Source organism: Haliaeetus albicilla, chromosome 12 (genome assembly GCF_947461875.1).
Source record: "Haliaeetus albicilla chromosome 12, bHalAlb1.1, whole genome shotgun sequence".
Classification (NCBI taxonomy): domain Eukaryota; kingdom Metazoa; phylum Chordata; class Aves; order Accipitriformes; family Accipitridae; genus Haliaeetus; species Haliaeetus albicilla.
Window position 1 is genome coordinate 33,409,769 of NC_091494.1, and position 22,557 is coordinate 33,432,325.

General features: G+C 36.9%; 1 protein-coding gene across 1 annotated transcript in view; it reads right to left on the reverse strand.

The window, feature by feature from the left end:
• Nucleotides 1–2,814: 2,814 nt before the first annotated feature.
• Nucleotides 2,815–22,557, reverse strand: part of FOXK2 (forkhead box K2) — a 49,111-nt gene continuing 29,368 nt past the window's right edge. Inside the window, exons 2-9 of the mRNA XM_069798928.1 lie at nucleotides 17,402–17,596; nucleotides 14,469–14,616; nucleotides 13,874–14,020; nucleotides 10,759–10,952; nucleotides 9,746–9,921; nucleotides 8,420–8,716; nucleotides 7,967–8,176; nucleotides 2,815–5,024 (exon numbers count right to left, since the gene is read on the reverse strand). Of these exons, the coding sequence (XP_069655029.1) occupies nucleotides 4,828–5,024; nucleotides 7,967–8,176; nucleotides 8,420–8,716; nucleotides 9,746–9,921; nucleotides 10,759–10,952; nucleotides 13,874–14,020; nucleotides 14,469–14,616; nucleotides 17,402–17,596 (1,564 nt within the window). The 3' untranslated portion in view covers nucleotides 2,815–4,827. The remainder of the gene's footprint in view (nucleotides 5,025–7,966; nucleotides 8,177–8,419; nucleotides 8,717–9,745; nucleotides 9,922–10,758; nucleotides 10,953–13,873; nucleotides 14,021–14,468; nucleotides 14,617–17,401; nucleotides 17,597–22,557) is intronic.

Below are 22,557 nucleotides of genomic sequence, written 5' to 3' on the forward strand. Positions count from 1 at the left end.
CAGAACCTTTAGGTATTCACATTAAAGTAGAAAATAGAAGATTAATCAGTAAAGTTAGAAAATGTGAGACGCAAGCCTTGTTCTTCTGTATGTAGGCCAAAAAGGACTGTGGCAGACACTGCTGACCTAAATACAAAGGCTACAGAACCACATGTGCTTCAGAAAGACAGACCTGTTTTGGAGTCACAAGCTAGTGAATCTACCTCTTTCTTATTAAGCCATTTCAGTGCCCCCATTTTACTGGTTTTTTTTCTTCTTCCCCAAAGGTTGTATTTGTTTAAACAAGCCAATGACTCTGTTTGTTCTGGTCTGTAAGAGATCCTGTGGAATTTCACACAATAGTCCATTCTTTTTGTTAAAGGAATAGGTTATGCTCTTTCAGCTTCAAATATTCCAGCCCTTTACAGTAGTTTCGTACCCGTCCTTTGATTTCTCCCCAACTCTTGGAAGTACTGACATGAAAACCAGACCAAGCATTCTAGTAAGTTCTTCTAATACTTTAGACAAAAGCATCTCCCCAATTCTGATGAGAAACAAAAAGAATGTAACTAATACATAAGAGGATCAGAAACCAAACCAACATTAATGAAAATTATTCCAGAAAGTGCACATCTCATTAAACTTATTTTAAAAAATAACAATGTATCTGTTAGTATGGCAGTCCCTGCTAAATCAATACATTTGTGGCCAACGTCTTTTTAAAGTCAAATCACTGAACTAATGCAAAGCCCTGGCTACGTACCTGAAATCAGCCCCAAAGACTAACACAACTGCTAGAAGAATGAGACTCTTAGATAGAAAAAAAATAATTCAAAGTCTGGCTTGATTAATAGGAAAGAAAACAAGTAGAAGCAGAAGCAGGAGTAAAGCTTGTTTTCATCTGCCAGTCCACAAATAAGATCAAGAAGAACCTGATGGTTAAAAGCAACCCATGCACTTACGAACTTCAGACATTCCCTTAATCAATTAATTTTGTGTCAGACACAACGCAGGATTCCGAGTAAGAATGTTAAACTATATAGTTAAGACACATGTATAGAACCAGGTCAATCAGGTTAGTAGAAAGCAGCACTCAATTTAGTGTAAATGAGAGAGATTTACCTAAAAATATGTATTTTTTATATATCTATATATCTATATCACATACATATACATATAAAATCATAACTGTATAAAATCACATGCTATATAAAATCACAACCTGTATTAATGACTACCAACCACTCAAAATTTACCTTTGGGGGAAATTAAGATAGAAAACATAGATTGTTGAAACTTCCAAGTTCCACTTTTGGATTTAAGTAATTATAAGAAACAACATTTTTAAATGAACCTGTATTTTAATAACCACGCAAGTAAAGGCAAGGTTTTCCTAGTTGCCCCCTATACAGCAATCTGTACTGTGAAGTAGTTTATGAAGCAGAGGTGCTTTTCTGTCTTTTGGGATTAGCATGGTACGGGTATTTACCTAAATGAGCACAACTAAAAACTGGCATAATAAAGACTGCTACCACTGCGGTAGGTAGGTTGCAATGTGGGCAGGGGGGAGGCAGCAGCTCAGAATTGAGACTAACCAGACCAATAAGAAAGAATTAGTCTTTCACACCGTTCCATCCACAGTCCCCTCTCTGGAAGACTCGGTGTTGCTTTGCTGGATCATGTGATACCCTACAGCTGCTGTTACAATGGCCAGCATGAAGGCAGAACTGTTGTGTCCGAAGGCAAGAACATCCCACTACCCAGGAGACCATGCTGCTGCCTTCCCAAACCTGCTGGAACGTGGGGCCACTGCCACATGCAGCTGGATCAAAAACAAAGCTGGCGTAAGGACAGGGAGAGGGATCTCATGCAAGGAGGAGGGAAAACGCTGGCAGTGGAGATACGCACTTCTGTCACTAGAAGCAAACGCACACTTAGCTCTTCTGTATGTTAGAATTCTGAGCCTTTTTCAGAGTCATTTTAAAGATTACACAAAAGCTGACTCTTAACAGGGAGAACACTGAACAGGCAGCCTAGAAGGAGCACAAAAGGAAATAATACCATGCATCATAAAACACAAAGGCTAAGTGGAAAGGTTACATCCATTCCTAAAGAGAGGTCACATCTCTACAGCCATGAAATCACCTGAAGAAATTTTCCATTTGCAAAAGAAAGATGAAATTGACTGCGGGAGCCCAGGATGGTCAGCACATAAGACCAACTGAAGAAAGGCCACGAGCATCACCTCAGAAGCAGCAGCATGACAGGAGTCTCACTCAGCCTTTGCTATTAGGCAGTACCCATCACTGTATGAATAGTGGGAAGCACATAAATACATAGACAAACCAGGGAACAGTTTTGTTTCAAGAACCCAACGAGTCAATTTAGTGAGGCCTGACACATAAGACAGAGAAGTCTGCATTAGTTAAAAGCACTGGAGATTATCCCGTATGAGCATTCCTCAGCATCACCAAAAGCATGGATAAGCAGATGTTATTTTCATGTAAGACCGTAAGCAGTTTCCTCACATCACACAGCTTTTTCAAAGGGTTTATCCATCTGAACGAAGGTGCATTCTTGTGCCAAATTCCACACGTACCAAAAAGTGTAAAACACCACCATGTTACAGAATCAGAACCCAGACCATGTTCTCATCTCCCCCTCCTCCCAGGAGGACGTCACGTACAGCTTGCCTACCATTAACCGACAGTAAGGATCACCTTGGCTTGTTTGGTCTGATACCGTTACCTGTGGCACTGCCAACATAAGTTGGATTAATCACCCCAAAATATACATAAATATTTCAAACACACTTGTTGAGTAATTTCAACTTAGTTAATTTGCTGAATAAAATTTAATTTTATTTAAAAAAATCTTATACACTATTATTCACCTAGCCCTAGTTGTGAACAGATTCTCACTTCTGAAAATAAACCACATTCTAGTCAATTCATTCAACACCAAATTAAATTACTAGTACTGGATTTTTTTTCTTAAAAAAAGTATGTTAAAACTTTACTTTTTTTATTTTTAAAACCTCTAAAGAAAATGTTGCAATTTTACAGAAATGTTTCTTTTCAGGTTATGCTTTTTTTTAAATGCCTGTTATAAATTCAGCTTGTGTAGAGTTTTTTTTTCATAGTTTTTTAATATGTATTATCTGCAGAGACATCGTAACAGTTCCATTTTGTGGATGAACACAAAACTTGTACAGATTTCTCATATTTGGTCTTTAGGTAAATAGTTCCCAAAAGCTGCCTAAATAAACCACTCCAAACTGTTCAGTCCATCATGAAAATACAGTTTTTCCTTTCGTAGTGGGAAAGGAAATATAAATAATGCATCATTATTACAGAAAATGACAAAAACCAGATTCAAATTAAGCCAACTATCTAGCTTTCACTCACCTTACTGCATGAGGAAATAAGACGTTATGTGAATTAAAGACTGAACAGCAGCCTTACGTTTAAATTTAATTTTGAAATGTAAAGTGGAATCTATTACCACAATTAAAGTGAGAAATTACCAATACATTTTAAAATGTTCAACTGCAGAACACACACTTAAAAAAAAAAAATTATTATAATAATACAGTAGCCACTGTTAGAAAACCACAACAGCTACTCTTAATGGAGACCCCAAAAGGTCAGTGTATGACATCAAAAGTGTTACGGAGAAACTGGTCAGATTAATTTCTACTGATGGGTGCTTAAGCTTAAAAATATCGAATATACCTCTGACAAGATAATTTTACTCTTTTTAAAAGGACTTGTGATAAAGAATTTCATCTTTCTAAATGAAGAACAGTCTGTTATCTTAAACATACACAATATTAAGCGAGACTCTTGTTTTACTTTAGACTGGAAAAATATGCCAGGGACAGTCAAAGTCAACACAAAGTAACAAACAGCAAAAGGTAGCAGAAAGAGAAACAGGTAAGTGCAGCTCTGGTCAAATTCATAGCAGTTCTTTACGTCAGTTAACGGCTCATTTACATTGTAATTTCTAATCAGTTACATGCAAGCCCAAAGAAGCATTTGATCACTACACATGGTAATAAAATTTGATTAAATTTATCAGGCAACTGCTAAAATATGAAAATTTGCAGATGTAATAAAGTAGCTTTATCTGAACTTTAACAGGACAGACAAAAGTAAATCATTCCATTGGTTAAAAAAACCCTACATTCAGTTTTATACCAAACAAAATTTCACATGAAAAGTATTGTGTGATTCCAAAGTTTCCGGAGTAGAAATGGAGTGATTTGAAATGTCAAAGACCCCATTATTTTGCAAAGAAATGAAAATACACCTCAAAAATTTCTAATTCCACATGTGAACAACAAAATACTGCATATCTACCAACAACTGCATCGGGTAGGTCATTATGAAAGGCTAGCTGCCAAGATGTAGGAAATGGCTCCTTGCCTCTGTTCCCTTTAAGGAATATACAATCGTTTTGAAACCAGTTCACACTAAGCGCTTATCATGCTGCCGTTACACTGAGATACTCAGTCCTTAAAATAATCTGATAAAGATTTTTTTAAAGCTGCAGCCCTCCCCAACACTGTATTTCTCAGTGTACACAGTTCGGTAGGGGGCAGGGAGGAGCGGGGGGTCACAGCCTCTGGAACAAGATGTTTTGCAGTTTGACTTTAAATTACCAAGTTTTAAGGCCACCTGTGTTGGTTTTTTTTCAGTGCTGAAAGTTGAAGTCTGATCACAGGGCCCCTTTCCCCACTGCGTGAGAACATGTTCCAACATTTTAGGTGTTATATTTAAGTGTCTCCTTTTGGCACCATGGAGTTTATTTTTTTTTTTAAAAAAAAAAGAAAACTCCCCTAAGTTTCTAGTTCTGGCTGCCTTTATCACTCACTGCCACAGATGGGGTGTCCACGTTAACAGCTATGACTATGCTCTCTCCATCTTCTGTTTTGATACGTTTGAGTTCCTGCTGTTCTGACTGGTCTCCATTCTGGCGCTTTGTTGGAAGAGATGCCGATGCAGATGCATGGGTTGCTAACATATGCAAAGGACTCGCAGCAGCTGTAAAAAGACAATAAAAACTTCAGCACCGTAATCCTTGTCAAAACAGATGATACTGAAAGCAAATCTGCATTTTCATTAAAATGATGAATTCCCTTATTGGTACTATATGGGGTATTAGCAATCCCAGTTGAGATTCAGGTCCAGCTGTTTAATCTTTCTGTACAAACCTGAAGGACATTTTCCCAAATCACTCAACATTCACGCAGATATGGACACAGGTGGGAGAATGGGGAAGTATCTCCATTTTGTCAATGGGGAGCTGAAGACAGACAAAGATTTAATGACTGAAAGCCAATCTACACAGTAATTTGTGACAGAACTGGGAAGCGAATTCCAAATTCCCTTTCAGCAGTTTCTGGCCATGTCTATGGATCACTGCAGAATGTATTATTTGGCCTGGAAGGAGAGCACCACCATATCATATTCATCTGTGGCCGTAAGTATTTAAGAAAAGCTATGCAATTCACACAGCCCTGAGATGCACACAACTCAAGTAGCAATTCTGCTTTGTCAGATAATGAGGCATTTACCCACAACATAAGGAAAAGGCAGTGCTTTAACAAGTAGTAGCGTTAAGAAATGATGCATTTGATTAGATTCAAGTGCACAACTGAATTAGATCAACAGGAATGTATACAGTTCAAACATCCTATACAAGATTTTAATCTCATTCCATGGAAAAGATAGTACAAGTCACCATTAATGGGCGAGTACAGTCCTTTAAACCTTCTGAGACATCCACAGGTTCCTTCCCTCTACTTGTTCTTAGGAGTCTGTTTCTCAGTATCAACCCTGACTTTATTAGACCAACTATTCAAACATCTTCGCAAATAATGCAAAATACTAATTATATATTTACTTGTTCATTGCATTTCATGAAAAATTATCTAAACATTATCAAACCACATGCTTTTTTACATAGAAGCTCCCTTTCTTCAGCACCACCACTTTGCTGACATTATTACAGCATTCCCTGCTAGTGGAGCTTAAGAATTCCTTACAGACTTCATGTCTATTTGCTAAACTTGTTATATTTGTTGTTAGTAAGCTATCCTAGAGAATACCTGGAATATCACCTCTGCACGTAACCAAACTGTTTTGTACTTAGTATTTACTGGTAGAACAAATACTTCAGAAAATATTTACCTGATGCAAAAAGCTTCACTGCAACTGTAAAATAATTTGTTCTTGTATCTCAACAGTTACTCAGCTTTATTAGAAAAGCTATTCCTCGTACAATTTCTGAAGAGATGCCATAAAGATAGTTACTTCTGAATAAAATGCCTTACTGCAAATCTGTTGTTGCTTAAATAAAAACAAGAAGTTTGCCCCTCATTGTCAAACATGCATTAAGACTATTACTGCATTATTCACTCCGGGGTCTGTTTAGTAGAAAGGGACTTGCTGGCTGCAGCCACAACTGATACATGGAAGTATGAAATACACAAAAGAACAACAAAGTTTGAAATCCACACTTAAAGTCGAAATAAAGAATATCTAGTTACATAATTTTATTCTGCAGTAAGGGACTTGAATTTATTTTGGACTTCACAGCTTTCAGTTAGGCTGACAGGCAGTAAAAAGTGCTGCTAAACTGTTTTGCTGTGAGTAAGATCAGAAAGCACCTTCTTACTACAAATAGAAAATGTTAGAAGAGTAGTTGCTCTGGATTTCTTAGCTTTCAGATTGCACAAATCTTCTTTCTCCAAAGACAAACACACACAAACACAAATGCGTGCTTAATACAGGTGTATGCGTGTGAACACAGACATACGTAGATATGAGTGTGTGAACCCACACATGTTTGTAGACACACAAACAAATCCATATTTCTGTAGGCCTAGTTCCCCCTTTAGATGCTCTGCCTAAGAATTACCTGTTTTCTTGCTGGTTTAGGAGTTACTGTAACAGAGAGACCAGGACCTGAATACACCTCATTTGCTGTTCAAAATGTAAACATCTCATGAGGTATTTAAGCCCAGGAATCTCAAGAGTGAAAATTCCCATCACTGCAAGCACAACCCTATCACACACAGTGAAACAGTGAGAAGCACCACAATTCTACTCCTATGTTCAGCCTCATTTCTTAAATATGCCTAGCATGACCTATAAATGTCAGTGATGGAAAAAGAGTAAAAAGGAAACAAAGCAGATAATTCAATCCATTGGAAAGACTTTAGAGCAGAAATGCATATTTCAATAATATCAATTAATTGATATAAGATAGCCTAAAACTATTTCTGTAAACATATCTTATGACAAAGAAGCTCCTTCAGTATCAGGTAACATATGAAAGTGAAACTGTTAGAACAAGCTGTATGCACCTACAAAGCACAACAAAACTGAACGTTCTGTGAACAAGCGTGAATATATAAAAATTACGAAAAGGTACTGCTATCCACTCAGACTGCTGAGTCTGAGAGGGGAAAGATGATATTCAGACAAGAAGAATCGCAAAATCTTACAGAATTTTTGTCATTTTTAGTACTGGTTCAATAAAAACAGAATAAAAAGTAACAGTTCAAAAAGCCAACCCACAAGCAAGTTCTGTCTTGTTTTCCTGTTGGTTGGTGCTTGACAAATCATCTGGGGAGCAGTTACCATTTTAATGGCACTGTTTTACAGGAACTTCTTTAAAAACTTGTTTATATCCTGGGTTTAAGGAGGAGGGAGGACGGGTTGTCACCACTAAGTACATCCCTATAATGACCACAAAGAGAATAAATAGCTGTTCAAGTAATCATCAATGAAGAGAAACGCTAGTTCTTACAAACAGGGAGGGAACAATCCGTTACAAGGCTGTAATCTAAATTTTTTGTAGAACTTAAGTTTTCAGTATAACTACAAAAGACACGAGAACAGAATTTGAAAATTCAGCAATGGTCATATTGAGGTTTTAACACGTACAAGGCAACAGAACATCTTAACACAATACATACCAGCATTGCCCTGTCCTTGTATCGCAGTGGTGATAGGTACTATGTGCGTTCCGTTCTGCGTTACAGTTTTTATTGGTAGCTGGTGTTGACCTAGAGGTGCCTGTTGCACTATAGTAACTGTCTGTAAGGGTGTGGTCTGAGATGTCTGAATGATACGACTAGCAGCTCCTATTGTAGCATGACTAATAGCAGGTATAGGCTCCACTTTAACTGAAAAGCAGAAGATAAAACATTGTGAAAAACAAGAAAGTGTTAAAGAACCATTTGTTTTTACTTAATCAACCCTCAGTGAAAAAGTATACCATTTTATTACTAGTTCCAACATATCTGAGAAATTACGATGCAAAATCTTCAGTTTGGGGCAAACATTTCAAGCATTCATCTGGAACTAAGTTTAAGTAATAATCCTTCTGTATAAAGAGCTAGCAAAACAACTAACCCACAGGTTCTCACCTTTTACTTCCTTGTGGTCTCCATTCTCTTGAGGTTCTACCTTAGGCTGGGTTACCATCGCAGCTTGCGTGACTACTGCCTGTCCAGCTACAGTGTAAGTGTTTGCTGGTGCTAATCCAGTCACATTTGTGACAGACACAGCTGGTATCTGGTGGACCACATGAACTGTCTGAACTACAGGCTGCTGGGATGTTGATGTCGTCACAGGAGTTGCAACAGTGTAGGTGACGGGTTTAATAGTTTGTGGTAGCTGCCGTTGTACAGTAATTAAAACTGGTTGGCTAGATAGAGGTGATCCTACCAAGAAAAAGAAAAAATTAGGCTGCCAATTTTAATTATTTCTTTTAAGCCAGTCATTCTTTTAAACTTAACACTAAAGCCTCAGAGGATTAACAACCTCCTTCACTAATGCCTGAATGATCCAAAAGATAAAACCGGACAATGAAGATTATGACACATGGCTATTCCAAGCCGCACATTCAAAGTTAAGTGCTGTACTAGCTCATTAAGACCCACGCATCATTTGGGCAAAAGCCCCCCCACCTCTCCCCAAATGTAGCTGTACTACCAAAGCTATGTTTAATACTCATTTAGTAAAACCCCTTTCCATAGATGGGAACATGCATGTGCTTCAGGTGTTGTGTGGAACATGTCTGCATTGGCAAAACTCTCAGCTTCCTAGGCTGGGGAAAGCCTGGTGTCTCTGCTCAGCTCAGGACCATGTTTGCCTTTGCCAAAGAATGGTCACTGGCACTTCTGTAGTACCAGAATATCACAAAGAAAAAGGATGGCAAAAGTATATAAACTAAGGTAATTAAACAAATACATCCTTATTGCATCATGCCTCACGCTCTTCTTTTTTTTATAGGAAATTTCTTATCACGCAAATTTATTCCTTGTCTTTTATCCTTTCTTTTTACCCCCACCTTTGAAAGGATGACATGACCACAGATGCATGCAAGACACTTGCTTATTTCTGCAATCCATGTAACCTAGAGGGTTTTTTTCCTAAACCAGAAAGAATATGTTTTGAAAGGAAGTGACAACTGTTACAAGACAATACAGTCCTACACAGGACAGAAGCACAATCTCTGCTTAGTAACACAGTGATCAAGGGTGCTGGAACAGCACACAGATAACAGTCTGTATGTATGCAAACAGAATTTCCCTGGCATGTTTATGTGTTTATCAAAGATTTACTATAAATGTTAAAGAGGTTAAATTTTTATGGATTTTTTTGGTGTACATATGAAGAAGTCTTGGTAATATTTATATATTAGCCCTCTCCCACCTCCCACCCCAAACACTTATTTCAGGAATCCTCACCTGGGGCACTCTGTGCAAATCGCGCTTCTTGTATTACCGCTAGTTTTGGCTGGATAGCACTAGGCTCAGGTTCCATTGGGACTGGAGATCCTTCCCTGGACAGACTCTCGGGGGTCTGGACTCCACTGGAGTGTGCAGACAACACTCCAGAGTGATTAGGAGAAGCTGGGGCACTTCTGTATTTAAAAATGAAAGCAGCAGCTGATGTGTTTTAACTTCTGAACTGTGAAAGACAGTGACCTTCCTCTACAGAGACCGTAACACACACTGCCCACAGGAGGGCACCTCTGCCTTCTGGCAAGTACAGTTACAACCCAAAGCAGTTCTGATGATCTTTATAAAGCTTCTGTTAAACAGGGACAGAATTTAAAAGGAAACTTCAGGTATAGTTAATGCAGAAGAAGTGGCTGGGCGCCTTCTTAGGGAGACTCTCTAAACAATCTGTGAAACATGAACATTTCTTCTGGTGGAGAAGAATGATGAGCAAATCTCAGTCTACAGGGCAAGTAATAAAAGATCTGCTCCAGCAGAAAGGCCGTAACTTTACAGAGGGAGTAATTTAAACCCATGTATTTCCCCATCATGAATTCTGCTTGGACATTATAAAACTAAATACATAATTGTCATCTCTAAGTTCAATAAAATGGTAGCTGGTATTTGATAATTTTCTTTGCAAACAGTTTTAAAATGCAGTAGGTGGCAGTTAGAAATTAAAATTATAACTCTGTTAAAAAAAAAAAAACCAAAAAACCAAAGGTACACCAAGGCTTGCTTACATTAACAATCTGATAGTTAGTTATGCAAACTGAGTCAGTTCGTTAACACTAAAAACAAGCAATAAAAACAAGCCTAGTGTATGGGGCAGCCTCCTAGTAAATCATACAGAATTCAAATACTGAGTCTGGATGAAATTAAATTACTAAACTTGTGACTGTATCCAGAACTATCAAGTCTGCATCAGCCTGAAGATTAAACAACAGCCATAGTCTTTTTGTTCATCTGTTTTTCCTTACCTAGAAGAGAGTGGTCCCAGAGGGGTTCTAAAGCAAGGTACTCCCCTAGGCCGCCTTTTCCTAAAAGCCTGCTCTATTAATTTGCTTTCAGAGGCAGGGTCTATCCTCCAGAATGAGCCTTTGCCTGGTTCTTCCTGGGAACGTGGTACTTTGATGAAATAACGATTCAGAGAGAGATTGTGACGTATTGAATTCTATGGAACATAAAAAAATATGTAGAATTCATATAACTTTTCCAAGTCAGAATGTGGCCTACTGCAGCAGTTCGTACTATAGGAGACTCGGGGTTCAGGTCTTTAATTCCTTAATTCAACAGAACTCAGAGCACTACAAAGGCAGTGCGATAAACCTGAAAGGACTCTTGCATTTTTCAAATCTTTCCCAACAATTAAAAAACCCAGTATGCTAATGCGGCAATAACAGGAATCCAACTTAATTCTCTAATGAGAAACATGGTGATTGCAACAAACTGCTGGAACACTACAAATACTTGCATATAATGCAGTGTAAAAAAAAAAAATTATCTGTCTTCATACACCACCCTTCCCCAGGTGTCAAAGAAAATGTGAGTTCATTCTAGGAGGGCCAGTAAAATACAGCATATGCTGATCCTGATCTTATATGATAATCCTGTTACTGTTCCACAATACAGAAAGAAAAGGTTAAATTACACAAGTTCCAAATGCAGCTAGATTGTTGTGAGTTCACCCACAGTCCAGTCTGTCTCAACAAAGGAGCCAAGGATTTAGTGTGTCTAGAAAAACAACAAATGGCAGTAGGTCCTAAAACAGCTCTTCAGTGAGATCTTTGTTACTGCACTCTAGTAGTTTGCACATTCCTTTATCCTCACTATGCTAGAAACACACGCAATTCTTCAATCAGAGATGCAGAAAACTGGTAACACCCTGAAGTGGCTGTACCTATGCTTGACTTTGCATATATAATTTTTTAAAATTTTTTTTATTTTTTAAAAGAGATAAACCCCAAATCTCTCTAAATATTATCACTGAACAAGAAGAAAATAATGATAGGCATACATACTGAAACACTTGTGGTGGAACAGGGGGAAAAATGGAGAAAAAGTTTTATGTTATCAAAAGCTCTCAAAAATTTGCAAAATCAAGTGCAAATCTTACTCAAATGTCTGAGTTCATGACCTTGATGGCAAGTTTGGAAAACTTAAAGCAATGATAACCATGTATGGTTTCTTAAATGCAAACTGATGAAACCAGAAATGGTTTTCCCTGCCAAAAATTGAAACAGAACTAGAAAGATGCCAAGAACGTGTTTATAAATTGTATTTATTTCTCCATATGCTAGAATAAAAAAGTAGATCCAAAAGTACCTGCTGAAGTAAGTTCATGAAGAAGAGTCAAGTGCTCAACAAAATGAGACCTTTATATAATAAAGGATACAAATACGTCAATACTATTTATTAAGGTATAGGATTTGGATACTATACACATGTATGTACTCTATGTTTTGAATAATATGTGCATATATGGCCTCAAATATTATTTAAAACATCTATAAGTCACCCTAACTGTAATCTAACACCTGATGGATAAAAGCTAGCAGAGCTATTCACACATGGGGTACACCTGTTAGGGTTGTAGCAGTGCTTTATATGACTAGTGACTGAAGAGCACCTGATTTTCAGCTTTTCCAATTGTTTTTATGAATAGGTGCTAATTAATTATTCCAGAACATACTACGTCTGCTGTGTCTATCACCTTGGTTCTGTGAAGTATTATACATCTAAATACATACACTGTTCTAAGGCAGAATTCTTTAACCATGCATTACAGTGTATGCACGTTTGGTTCCATGATGCTTACATAAAGAAGCATTATACTCACAGATATTCAAGATATTTCAGAATAGGAAGCAAAAAGCACACCAACGTTTTATAAACAGAATCTTGTTGCTAAAACAGATCTGTTAGTATGACTGCAGCAAGGATTCTGCACTGCTTATGTGCGAAAAGGAAACAAAAGAGACTTCCTAGCCACAACAACAGCTAAGCCCTTCACTTGCCAAACCATTAACAAAAAGCTAGGAAGAGTTACATTCCCCGCTAACCTTGGAATTCCTCTAAGAGTGATTCAACTTTCATATAGGCCCTGTGACAAATAAGTATGTGATTAATATTTAAAAATCTATTCCACTACTGAAATGGCATGTATTCTTTAGTCTTCTACTTTACAGCGAGTATTAGCACTTCTTCACTTTTCCCCTCCCCCAGTCTCCAAGTTTTACTTCCCTGAAAATAACTTCAGAGCATGCCTCTGTTGCAGATCATGACTGTACTAAGCAGCAACACAGTGAAACTGATACTCCATGACCAACAGTGCAGTCTGAATGTTATACAGGCAAACTGGCCAGTCCTGCTAATTGTGCTCTTCTGTCCTTTGCTGAAACTAAAAACAGCAGCAAAGGCATCGAACCTTTATGCGTTATCTGGAAAGACTATGCCCAGACTGATTCATACTCGGTTAGTCATCCTGGCAAATGCTAAGGTTGGTCTCTTTAAAAATGAAAAGAAAGCAGAAATTAATTCTATAGAATTGAAGGGTTTGGTCTAACTCAGTACAGAAACAAGTTCACAAATAGACTATGTTGCACAAAGAAAAAAGGGGCACATAATAGTGCAAGATAACAACAGATAACATACACTTGTTCCTTCACTGTATTGCATGGTCAAGACCACTGTTTTCAAATATAACCAAACTTCTAACATTTAATATCTTAATTTTATCTCAAGATAACAATACAGATGTTTACACAAGTATAAGTTACAGAACACAACCACATTCCTAGATAGCATACATATATTTAAATCCACAGTGCCAATTGTACTTTTCTTCCCCAAAAGTCTGTATGTATCCCTCTTAGAGGTTTAGAGAATCCATGAATAAAGCAATGTTTCAAATACAGAGTAATGTAAATTGCCTACTTTGTTGGAGAACTTACAATCGGGAAAAAGACAGAACACTCATTTGACAAATTCTATTCATGAAGGGCTGTTAGGCTCACAAATTGACTTCTTATGACACCTTACAGCTGCCAGTATTACTTACAACTAAAAAAAAAACATTCCAGAAATCAAATTTACCTGCCAGCCCTTGTCTGCTGTCCTGTAGTACGGATAATTTTTAGTTATGTGCGTATAAATTCCATTTAGTGTAAGCTGCTTATCAGGTGCCATTGTAATTGCTTGTACTATTAGCTGTGCATAGGAGTAAGGTGGCTTAGAGTCGTCCTGTACAAGAAAAAGAAAAGTCTGCATCAATAAACTTTAAAGATACACATGCCCCTTTCTAAATCAAAATTTACAAAAGACAATTAAAAAAAGGCACTTTTGGATGACCAAAATCTTGAGACAGAAAAGAAACTAAGACAACTGTGCTCTTCTGATTAGCAGATTTTAAGATAACATTAAAGATTTGGAGAAACATACAACAGTAATGAATTCTCGATAGCCTATAAACAGATATATAACTGAAAATACACAGAGACCCTCCCACAAAGGGAAGAGAGATAAATAAATAAATAAATACAATACATCTAATCACAAAAACCTACAAATTGTTTTTAAAGTCTGTAACGTTAAATTATGACTTAGTGTATATATTTTAACAAACAAAATTTCAGAAGTCTTATATTCACTTAAGATGTGATTTATGGGATTGATTTCAAACAATGTTTACCTTTGGGCTATCTCCACCCGATGCTTCCTTGTCATTTTCTGACTGTGAATTGTCAGCCATTAAATGTAGGTCAGATGGTATTACACGACTCATTTTGTACCCTGAAGAGCCTGCACCACGGGGGCTAGATGGGCAGGAATTTGCAGCACTGTAGAGCATAAAAAGAAGATCCTACTATTTTGTTATACAGTATATCACCACATTATGTCTAATCAAAAAGCTCTTATTGCAGAAAAGCCCACTACCAGAGCTTCTAGACTACAGTTAAGGGTCTGTCAGTATTTCCATTATAAACCCCATCTTCCAAGCCTTTCTAACTCATCCATGGGAATTAAAATCACTGCAGGAAGAAACCTGTCAAATGAAGCTCAGGCTTTCCTCCTCAAAGGAAAAAGGATTAACTGATTTATTAGGTTGAACTGTATTTGTGTAAGATTTGCCAACAGAAAAGTCCACTTCAACTACATAAGCAACCACAAATTTTAAGACACTCATTTGAAACAAGAAACACATCTTGCCTGAAATTTTTGCCATATGCTTGTACTCAGCCCGCTCAAAAAAGGTCTCTCCTGTGCAGTATTTTTGCATGTTTGAGAAAATAGAGCGACCGATGAGGAAAAAAAGGTTTGATTCTCATTTAAATCTAAACCAACATTATTTTAAGTGTTTGCAGGTACGCGCGCATACATATACACACACATAGATATGTATAAAAATCATAAATTTATCTGTAAACGGGATGCAGTAGCACTGACTCACCTAATTTAACACAGTATTAGGCCAACAGAGTAGATACACTGTTACAAAGCAAAAGATAGTGCCAAACCAATGAAGTGTCTCTTGACACCTCACGTTTTGCTATCCATCACAGAAAAACAAAGATATAATTGTATATAATTCCAGTGTACCATCTTTCTAACAGTTGTCTCCCTGCCTTGCACAGTCCACAGGAACCACAGCTGCACAAAGCCAATTTTCTTCTAAAATTCTCATTTAGCCAACGGGAAAGAGACAGTCATTGGGTGATGTCTGTCCCCTTCTCCAAAAAAACATTTCAGCAGTTCTCTACAATGAGGTATACTTCTCAGCAATTCACGCTGTAACTGATTTCAAAACAGCCCTCAGAAATTCAAAAAAAGTTAACTAAAAATTAGAATGACAAAGCCTGCTGTGCCCCCAGAACCAGCTTTATCTCCAAAGACAATCTTTAACCTAAATTGAACCTATGGTTCAAAACACTGAGTAACCAATAAAGCTAGAGAATGTTATTTAGATTTATACAATAAAGCTTTAACAAATTTACATCTGTCAAGTTTTGTTTGTCTGCCTGGCCTCTCAAGCTTTTTGCTACCTCCCTTTTTACGTACAAAAGCAAGGCAGGCACTTTAGATTGGGCAATATATATTAAAAAAAAAAATCTTCAAGCTTCACATCACAAGAAATCCACCAACGTTTTGCTACTAATGATATACTATACAAGGGAGATTGGATTTTTTAAGTGTTGTATGGAAGAATCCTTGATTAGAGCCAAAATGGGTAACTAATTTATTTTTTTAAATATAGGTCACTGCTGTTCTATGTTTTCACATATCAGCTGACAACATCCCTCTACTGTGCTCACTTTAGCATATATTGACAAAGCGACACATATGGTATAATCAAAGCAAGTTTACAAGTCTTCTACAAAACAGGATGATTTGAAGAGAAACTGTCAAGCTTTGCTCTCAAAATAGACTCAAAAGTGTAATCTTTTTTTTTTTTTTTTTTTTTGGTAATAAACTACAGTCAACAGGTGCATGAAAGCCCTGAAGAGAATTACAAAATTCACAGTGAGGCAAAGACTGTGGTGATATATGTGATATTATCTGAAATATTTATGAGCTGCTCTGTCATTTCTTGGGCAAGATATGTTTTCCCTGAATTTTAATAAGAAAGCAAACCTGTTATACAGTCAAGTCTAGATCTCTTTTCTCTCTACTTCCACCATTTATACAGATCTCATTAAACACCACAATATTGAGATCAAGATCTTGGCAAGCATGAAAGAAGTCAATTACCCTTACATTCAAATTTCATTAACCAGATCTACATTTTTAAAAATCAAGCATTAACAGTCCTTCACTCAAGTGAAGACACAGGAAGTGAGAGGAGAAGAAAAAACTTTCAAAAGCATGTATGTGACTTTGAAACACAATTTTCCGTGCCTTTAAATAAACTCTTGCTCCTGAACTTTCTATGAGTTTTCAAAATTGAATGTAAACTAATTTTATCAGTTTGCGAGGACAGCTTGCTTATGTTTAACTGAGTTTGGTTCCAAAGAACAAGTCAGACAATGGCTACAATTAGCAAATCAAGCAGCACAGCAAGTAAAAAAACCAGATTAACCTCCCCTGCAGAAGACTTCCCTACACTAAATTCCACATCTTACACTGTATTTTAAGTAAAACATCTGTTTACTTCCAGCTATGACTCATCAGTAACAAATCTTCTGGAGTAAGGGATCAGTCTATTTTCCATACTAATGATAAACATTTTTTCTGATGATAGACTTCAGGGGGACAGTAACTAATGAGAATGTTTAAAAATAGTATAATTTAGACTTATCTCATTTAAAGTGTTGCCATAAGCATGCAAGAGTAAAAAGCAACCTAAATCACCTGGAATGCAAGAAAAAGATATGCTCCTTTGCTGTTCTAAGAATGCCAGGCTTCTGAGCAAACTGTTACACACTTAACTCATTAAATTTGAATATTAAAGGTTGCTCATGCAACTGACTTTATTAGTTAGCAGAATGGTGCTTCTCTCCAAGGCAGGTAATGCTGAGCTTCAACTAAACTTGTACCACAAAAGCAAAATACTTTCAATGAATTAGAAAGCTATCTCAAGCCTGTAACCATGTATTGCCCTATATCCAATGTGCAGGGTTTAAATACCTGATAGTTCCTGTGGGAGAAGGGAGAGGGCTGATCAGGTGAGCCATGTTGTCTGGAATGTTTATTGTTAAGGGAGAGATCTGGGGTTGCACAGGCTTCACTGGGGACTCCGGGGCCTCCTGTTTTTCTCTCTTTTCATTGGACAGAGCTGTGAAAGTTATCTTGATGTTTGTGCTGGGAAACCTGAAAGTACAGCTGAAAAATAAAAAACAAATTGTTTACAGAATATAAGAATTTCTGCATTACTTGCACATATCACCTAACCTTATTTAAAAAATGAAAAGGTACAGTATCTTATGTAATTACCTGTAACCATCTTCATTTTACAGATCATACAGAAAGATCAGTGTGACCAGAAAAAGATCCCCAAGTAAGCAATTTTAAAATTTGGGAAGAAATATAAGAAAATGCAATTCTTTGTAACAAGGGCAGTTTATGTGTTGTCTCTACATTTCTTGAGGCTCATCCTGATCTTGCAACTATCCCTAAAAGAAGTACTATTTTGAAGACAAACGACTATTATTTTATGATGCCAAAGAACAGCTTCAGCAAACAAACAAGTAGGTCCATGATATCAAAATTAATCATAAGCATAAATGTTGGCCAATTTGAGGTCTACCCGGTTTCATAGACTGGTCTAACTAAAAAGATTTGGTTTCTTTTCTCTTAACATACTCATTAAACTTAACACATATCAATCCTAATTCTGATCATTTACAGAGTATATTGCTGTTGTAGTACTACACTCAAGTATCTTTTTTCAGAGCTGAATTTAAGAGCCAATTTCAATAAATTGTCCATTTTTTTATATTACCAAAGATTGCATGCCCAAATTTAAAGACTAATGATAAATTAACAATGTGCAATTGTTTAAAAATCTGGATAATAAAATACAATGAATGCACCTTTGAGTATTTTCCTTTCTACTTCTCTGTATATAGCATTTAGAAGTTAACCCAATTAAACAGAACAGGCTATTTAGAACTTCTCATTAAATAAACAGCTTGAGTAAACAAGAAACTGAATTTTCTCTCAACAAAAGCATCTATAAAAATACAGTTCAAATAACTTTACTATCTGCCCTTTCTTAAGCTGTTAAATGACACTCAGCACTAAACCCACAATTATATTTACACACCTCTTCCACATGATGAAAAGGACTTTCCATTGCCACAATACCCAGAAACAAACCTTAGAAAAAAAAATTTTAGAGTGATTCTGGGTAGATCTAGTTTTATAAAGAAATGAAACAACAGCATGCTGGAACAGGCCTAAGAAATGTAGCTATGAATACGAGATACAGACTGTAAACAAAAGTGATCATTTCTCTGGAAAAATATATTAAACATAAAAGTGATGTAAGAATTGGAAGGAACACTCAGCTGTGGAGTAGCCTTAAAAACACTAGCTCTCGTGTTTTGGTTTTTATTTCTTAAAATTAATCTAAGGATGTTTATAGAACAAAGGTAGCATTTGATTTTCACTACATTTCTTGCCACATGCACTGTAGCGATTCTTTTTTCCTACAATACATACCCAAGGATCACGAAAAAGAGAATCAACAATGACCTTCCTTTTCTCTCAGTCTTACTTCTCAGTATGGACCATGTCCGAATTTAACAGACGACCTATTTCTGAAACACGCTCAATGTACTAAATTAGGAACAGAATCTATGCCAAAAAAACTGCACATGCATTTCAGCAAGAAAGTTAAAGGGACCAATTTCTGGGTTGGTTTTCTTTTTTTTTTTTCCCTTTTTTTCTTTTTTTTTTTTTTTTTTTTTAAATATCTTCAGTAACAACTAATTTCTTTACTTTTTCCAGTAGAAAGTATTTTTTGCTTATATTTTTACTGACAATTGAAAGAGGTGTCAGCTGTTTTGCTAATAAAAAAAGTTTTCTAAACATTTCAGTGAATCAGCAATAATGACAATACCACTTCTCAAGTGTATGCAAAGAGGGTAGCCAAAGACATCGTTTTTGCTAAAAATCTGTGAACAACATCATCTGTTGGACATAGAGACAGGTTTAAATTTTAGTCACCTGTTCTATAGCCTCTATTTAACTTAATGCTTTTCAGACCAAGCTTATTTCAACTTAAGACAAACGTGGGAAGAACCAGACATAGTTTTAGATGCTCATTCACTGGTTAGAGTTCTTACTGGCTAGTAAAACAACCCAGTCCATAATAATGAGCAACCAGAGTCCTACAGTGCTGGGGTGGGGTAAGGATGGGGAGGAGGTAGGTCTTCACAACTCAGACCAGAAATACAGTAACACATAAAACGTATACTCAACAACTCCTCCAACAGTCCATGTAAGTATGCATATTAAAACATCTCCCTTCTTACACTACTGCACCAGCTTAATGCATTATCTCCCCTGTGGGTATCTTTCACAAAAAAGGTAAGTGCAGCTTACTCAGGTAAGACTAAAGCACAGATTTCAAAGTATAGCAGAGACAGGGTGCTCTCAAATGTCGACCAAGTTTGGGATGGGGAGGCGGGGGGAAACAAAGAAACCAAACCCAAAAAACACCCCCAAACCCAGGAGCTTTGACTAATCAAGGATACTGTATAGGCTATAAATGGGCCAAACAAACTCGGAACTTATAGTCAAGAACTATACTAAAACCTAAAGGTGTCACTGTCACAGTGTACAACATTTCACATGCTGAGCTTGAAAGGCCAGCGTTATTAAGGATGACACAATATACTTACAAATCACTGTCTCGTTAGAACATGCAAACACCTGATTATTATCAAAACACCACATCTCTCAATTGATTCATATTTGTAAACACAGTTTTTTTAATAGAAACTTTTTTTTATAGCTGGAATTCAGCCAAAAAGCAGAATAAAGAGTGTATACTAACCAACAGATTTTCTGAATAAATTGCATTAACACAAACATATTACATTTACTTCCAAAATCAAAGCAAGCAACACATTCTAATTTGATCAGAATCAAGTTGGTTTTGGCATATTCTTTAGTTATACAATGAACTAAACAAAAACCACAGCACACCCACAGGGAGAGACGTGATCAAACATTTAGTCAACAGCAAGCTGAATTTGATTTTACTCACTGTTTAAAGTGTTTGCAATAGTTTCAGGATGTGCTACCACAGGATGGTTGCTACAGAAGAAACTCATCTATACAACCCACTTAAAAAAAAAAAAAAAAAAAAAAGGTGTAGTTTTGCAAGCTGTCACTCTATACCTCACCTACTCAACTAACTACCATTCTTCCTTTGTAGGATGATGCCATTCAGAGTAGGAAATCAAACAGAGGCACCAAGATTGATCCAACAAATTCCTAAAAACAAATGTTTACAAAACATCCATGTTTAAACAATTACATGATGAAAAGTGTGTTAGGTATCTAAGTGATGAAAACAAATAGCACTATTTAGCTGACATGCCAGTGTTGTATTTTATGTATTTCAAAAAACTATTCACAGTATCCATACTTAAAATAATTTTGTACATTTATTGATTATGATGAGTACTTGCCTTGTGCTTTCTACAGAGCATCACAAAGGAGGACAGTGTGCAATCTAGGAAACTGCAGCAGAGGTGTCACAACTAAAATGCAACTCATGATCCTAATTATTCTTTTTTAAAAAGTTCATTCTGGGTTGACTACTGGAAAACAGACAAGAAGCATCAAATCATTTCAAACTATTCCCTAGAAAACTCTTACTATCTCTACAGCTCCCAGCAAAACAGAGACATGCTGATCTAGGCACTACCCCTAAAGAGTTTAGCAACTTTGTAGGGTGCCAGGTAAGCGTCTTGTGGGAATATGTGCCAAGTCTAGTTTTGTCACACCTGTATTTCTAATATTTTCTCACTTCCCCTCTGCAGTTCTATCTGTACTGCAGGGAAAAGCTAATTAAACACTTGTAATTCTGCCTATATGAAAATACCATCTGATTGAAAATGAGGAATTCCATCCTGTCTCCACATGGGGAACCAAAACATGGAAGCAGGAATTCAATTTCCTCCCTGTACATAAACCCTGCTATGACACTCAGTGCCTCAGTATCCTTTGAATTATTCCATTTTAATTGTCTTTTAAGAACCAGGACAGAAATTGGACAGAAGCCGCCATCCTACTGCTCCTTTTATCAGCACCTCCAGATTTTACATTCAAATAGATTACAGGGGTTTGGCACTAATAACCCCCCAAGTCACGGTAGTTACAACTGTATAGTTCAATTCTTTCACACTGACTATGACACTGAACACCAGTTAACTTAAGGATCCCCCTATATTTTAAACAGATCTAAAAGAATAAGGTGAGAGTTTTCAAACTCTTGTTGATTTACTGAGAGCCAAGGAGAGCTTCAACTTTTTACATTAAAAAGGTAAGACCCACAAAAAAGAACCCAGTCAACATCTGGAATATTACTTTTGTCGATTTTTTTACTTCAAACACTTTAAACACAAGCATGGGCAACAGCGTAACTCACCTCAAAGAGAAACTGAGGTAATTAACAACACCCGTACTACTAAAACGGACCTTTTTCAACTCAGGTTTTCTCTGACAGTACAGCAGGCTAAGATGATGCTATTCGTACTTCCTTCTCCTCCCCTATTTTGATCAGTGAATTAACAAAAAACATGGAAATCACCATACTTCTAGATATGGCCTCCCCTCCATGGAAGGAAGATTTGAAACCAATCCCTTTTCTAATTCCTCTTACCTACCTACTAACGACTCACCTCCCAATTAGTCTTTCCCCATCACTCCAGTAAAAATGAACCTCACAGGCAATTACTTTATTTATACTTCCAGCAAGATACTACAGTGCATGTTGCCAGGCCCACTTTTGATTCAATTGTATTTTAAAAGTAAAGCAAAAATTGCTGGTTTGGTTGGGGTTTTTTACATTATTCAGATAGAACCACAGAGAAATTGAGTTTGCAAGGGACCTCTGAAGGTCTCTAGCCCAACCTCCTGCTCAAAGCAGGGCTAACTTCCAAGTTAGACCAGGTTGTTCAGGGCCTTGTCTAATCAAATTTTGAAGCCTTCCAAGGATAGAGTTGGGCAATTCATTCCTGTAATTAGCCACTCTAATGGTGAAAGGTTTTTCCTCATTCGTCCAGGTATAATTTCTTGGTTGCAACTTGCTACAGCTGCTCATCCTC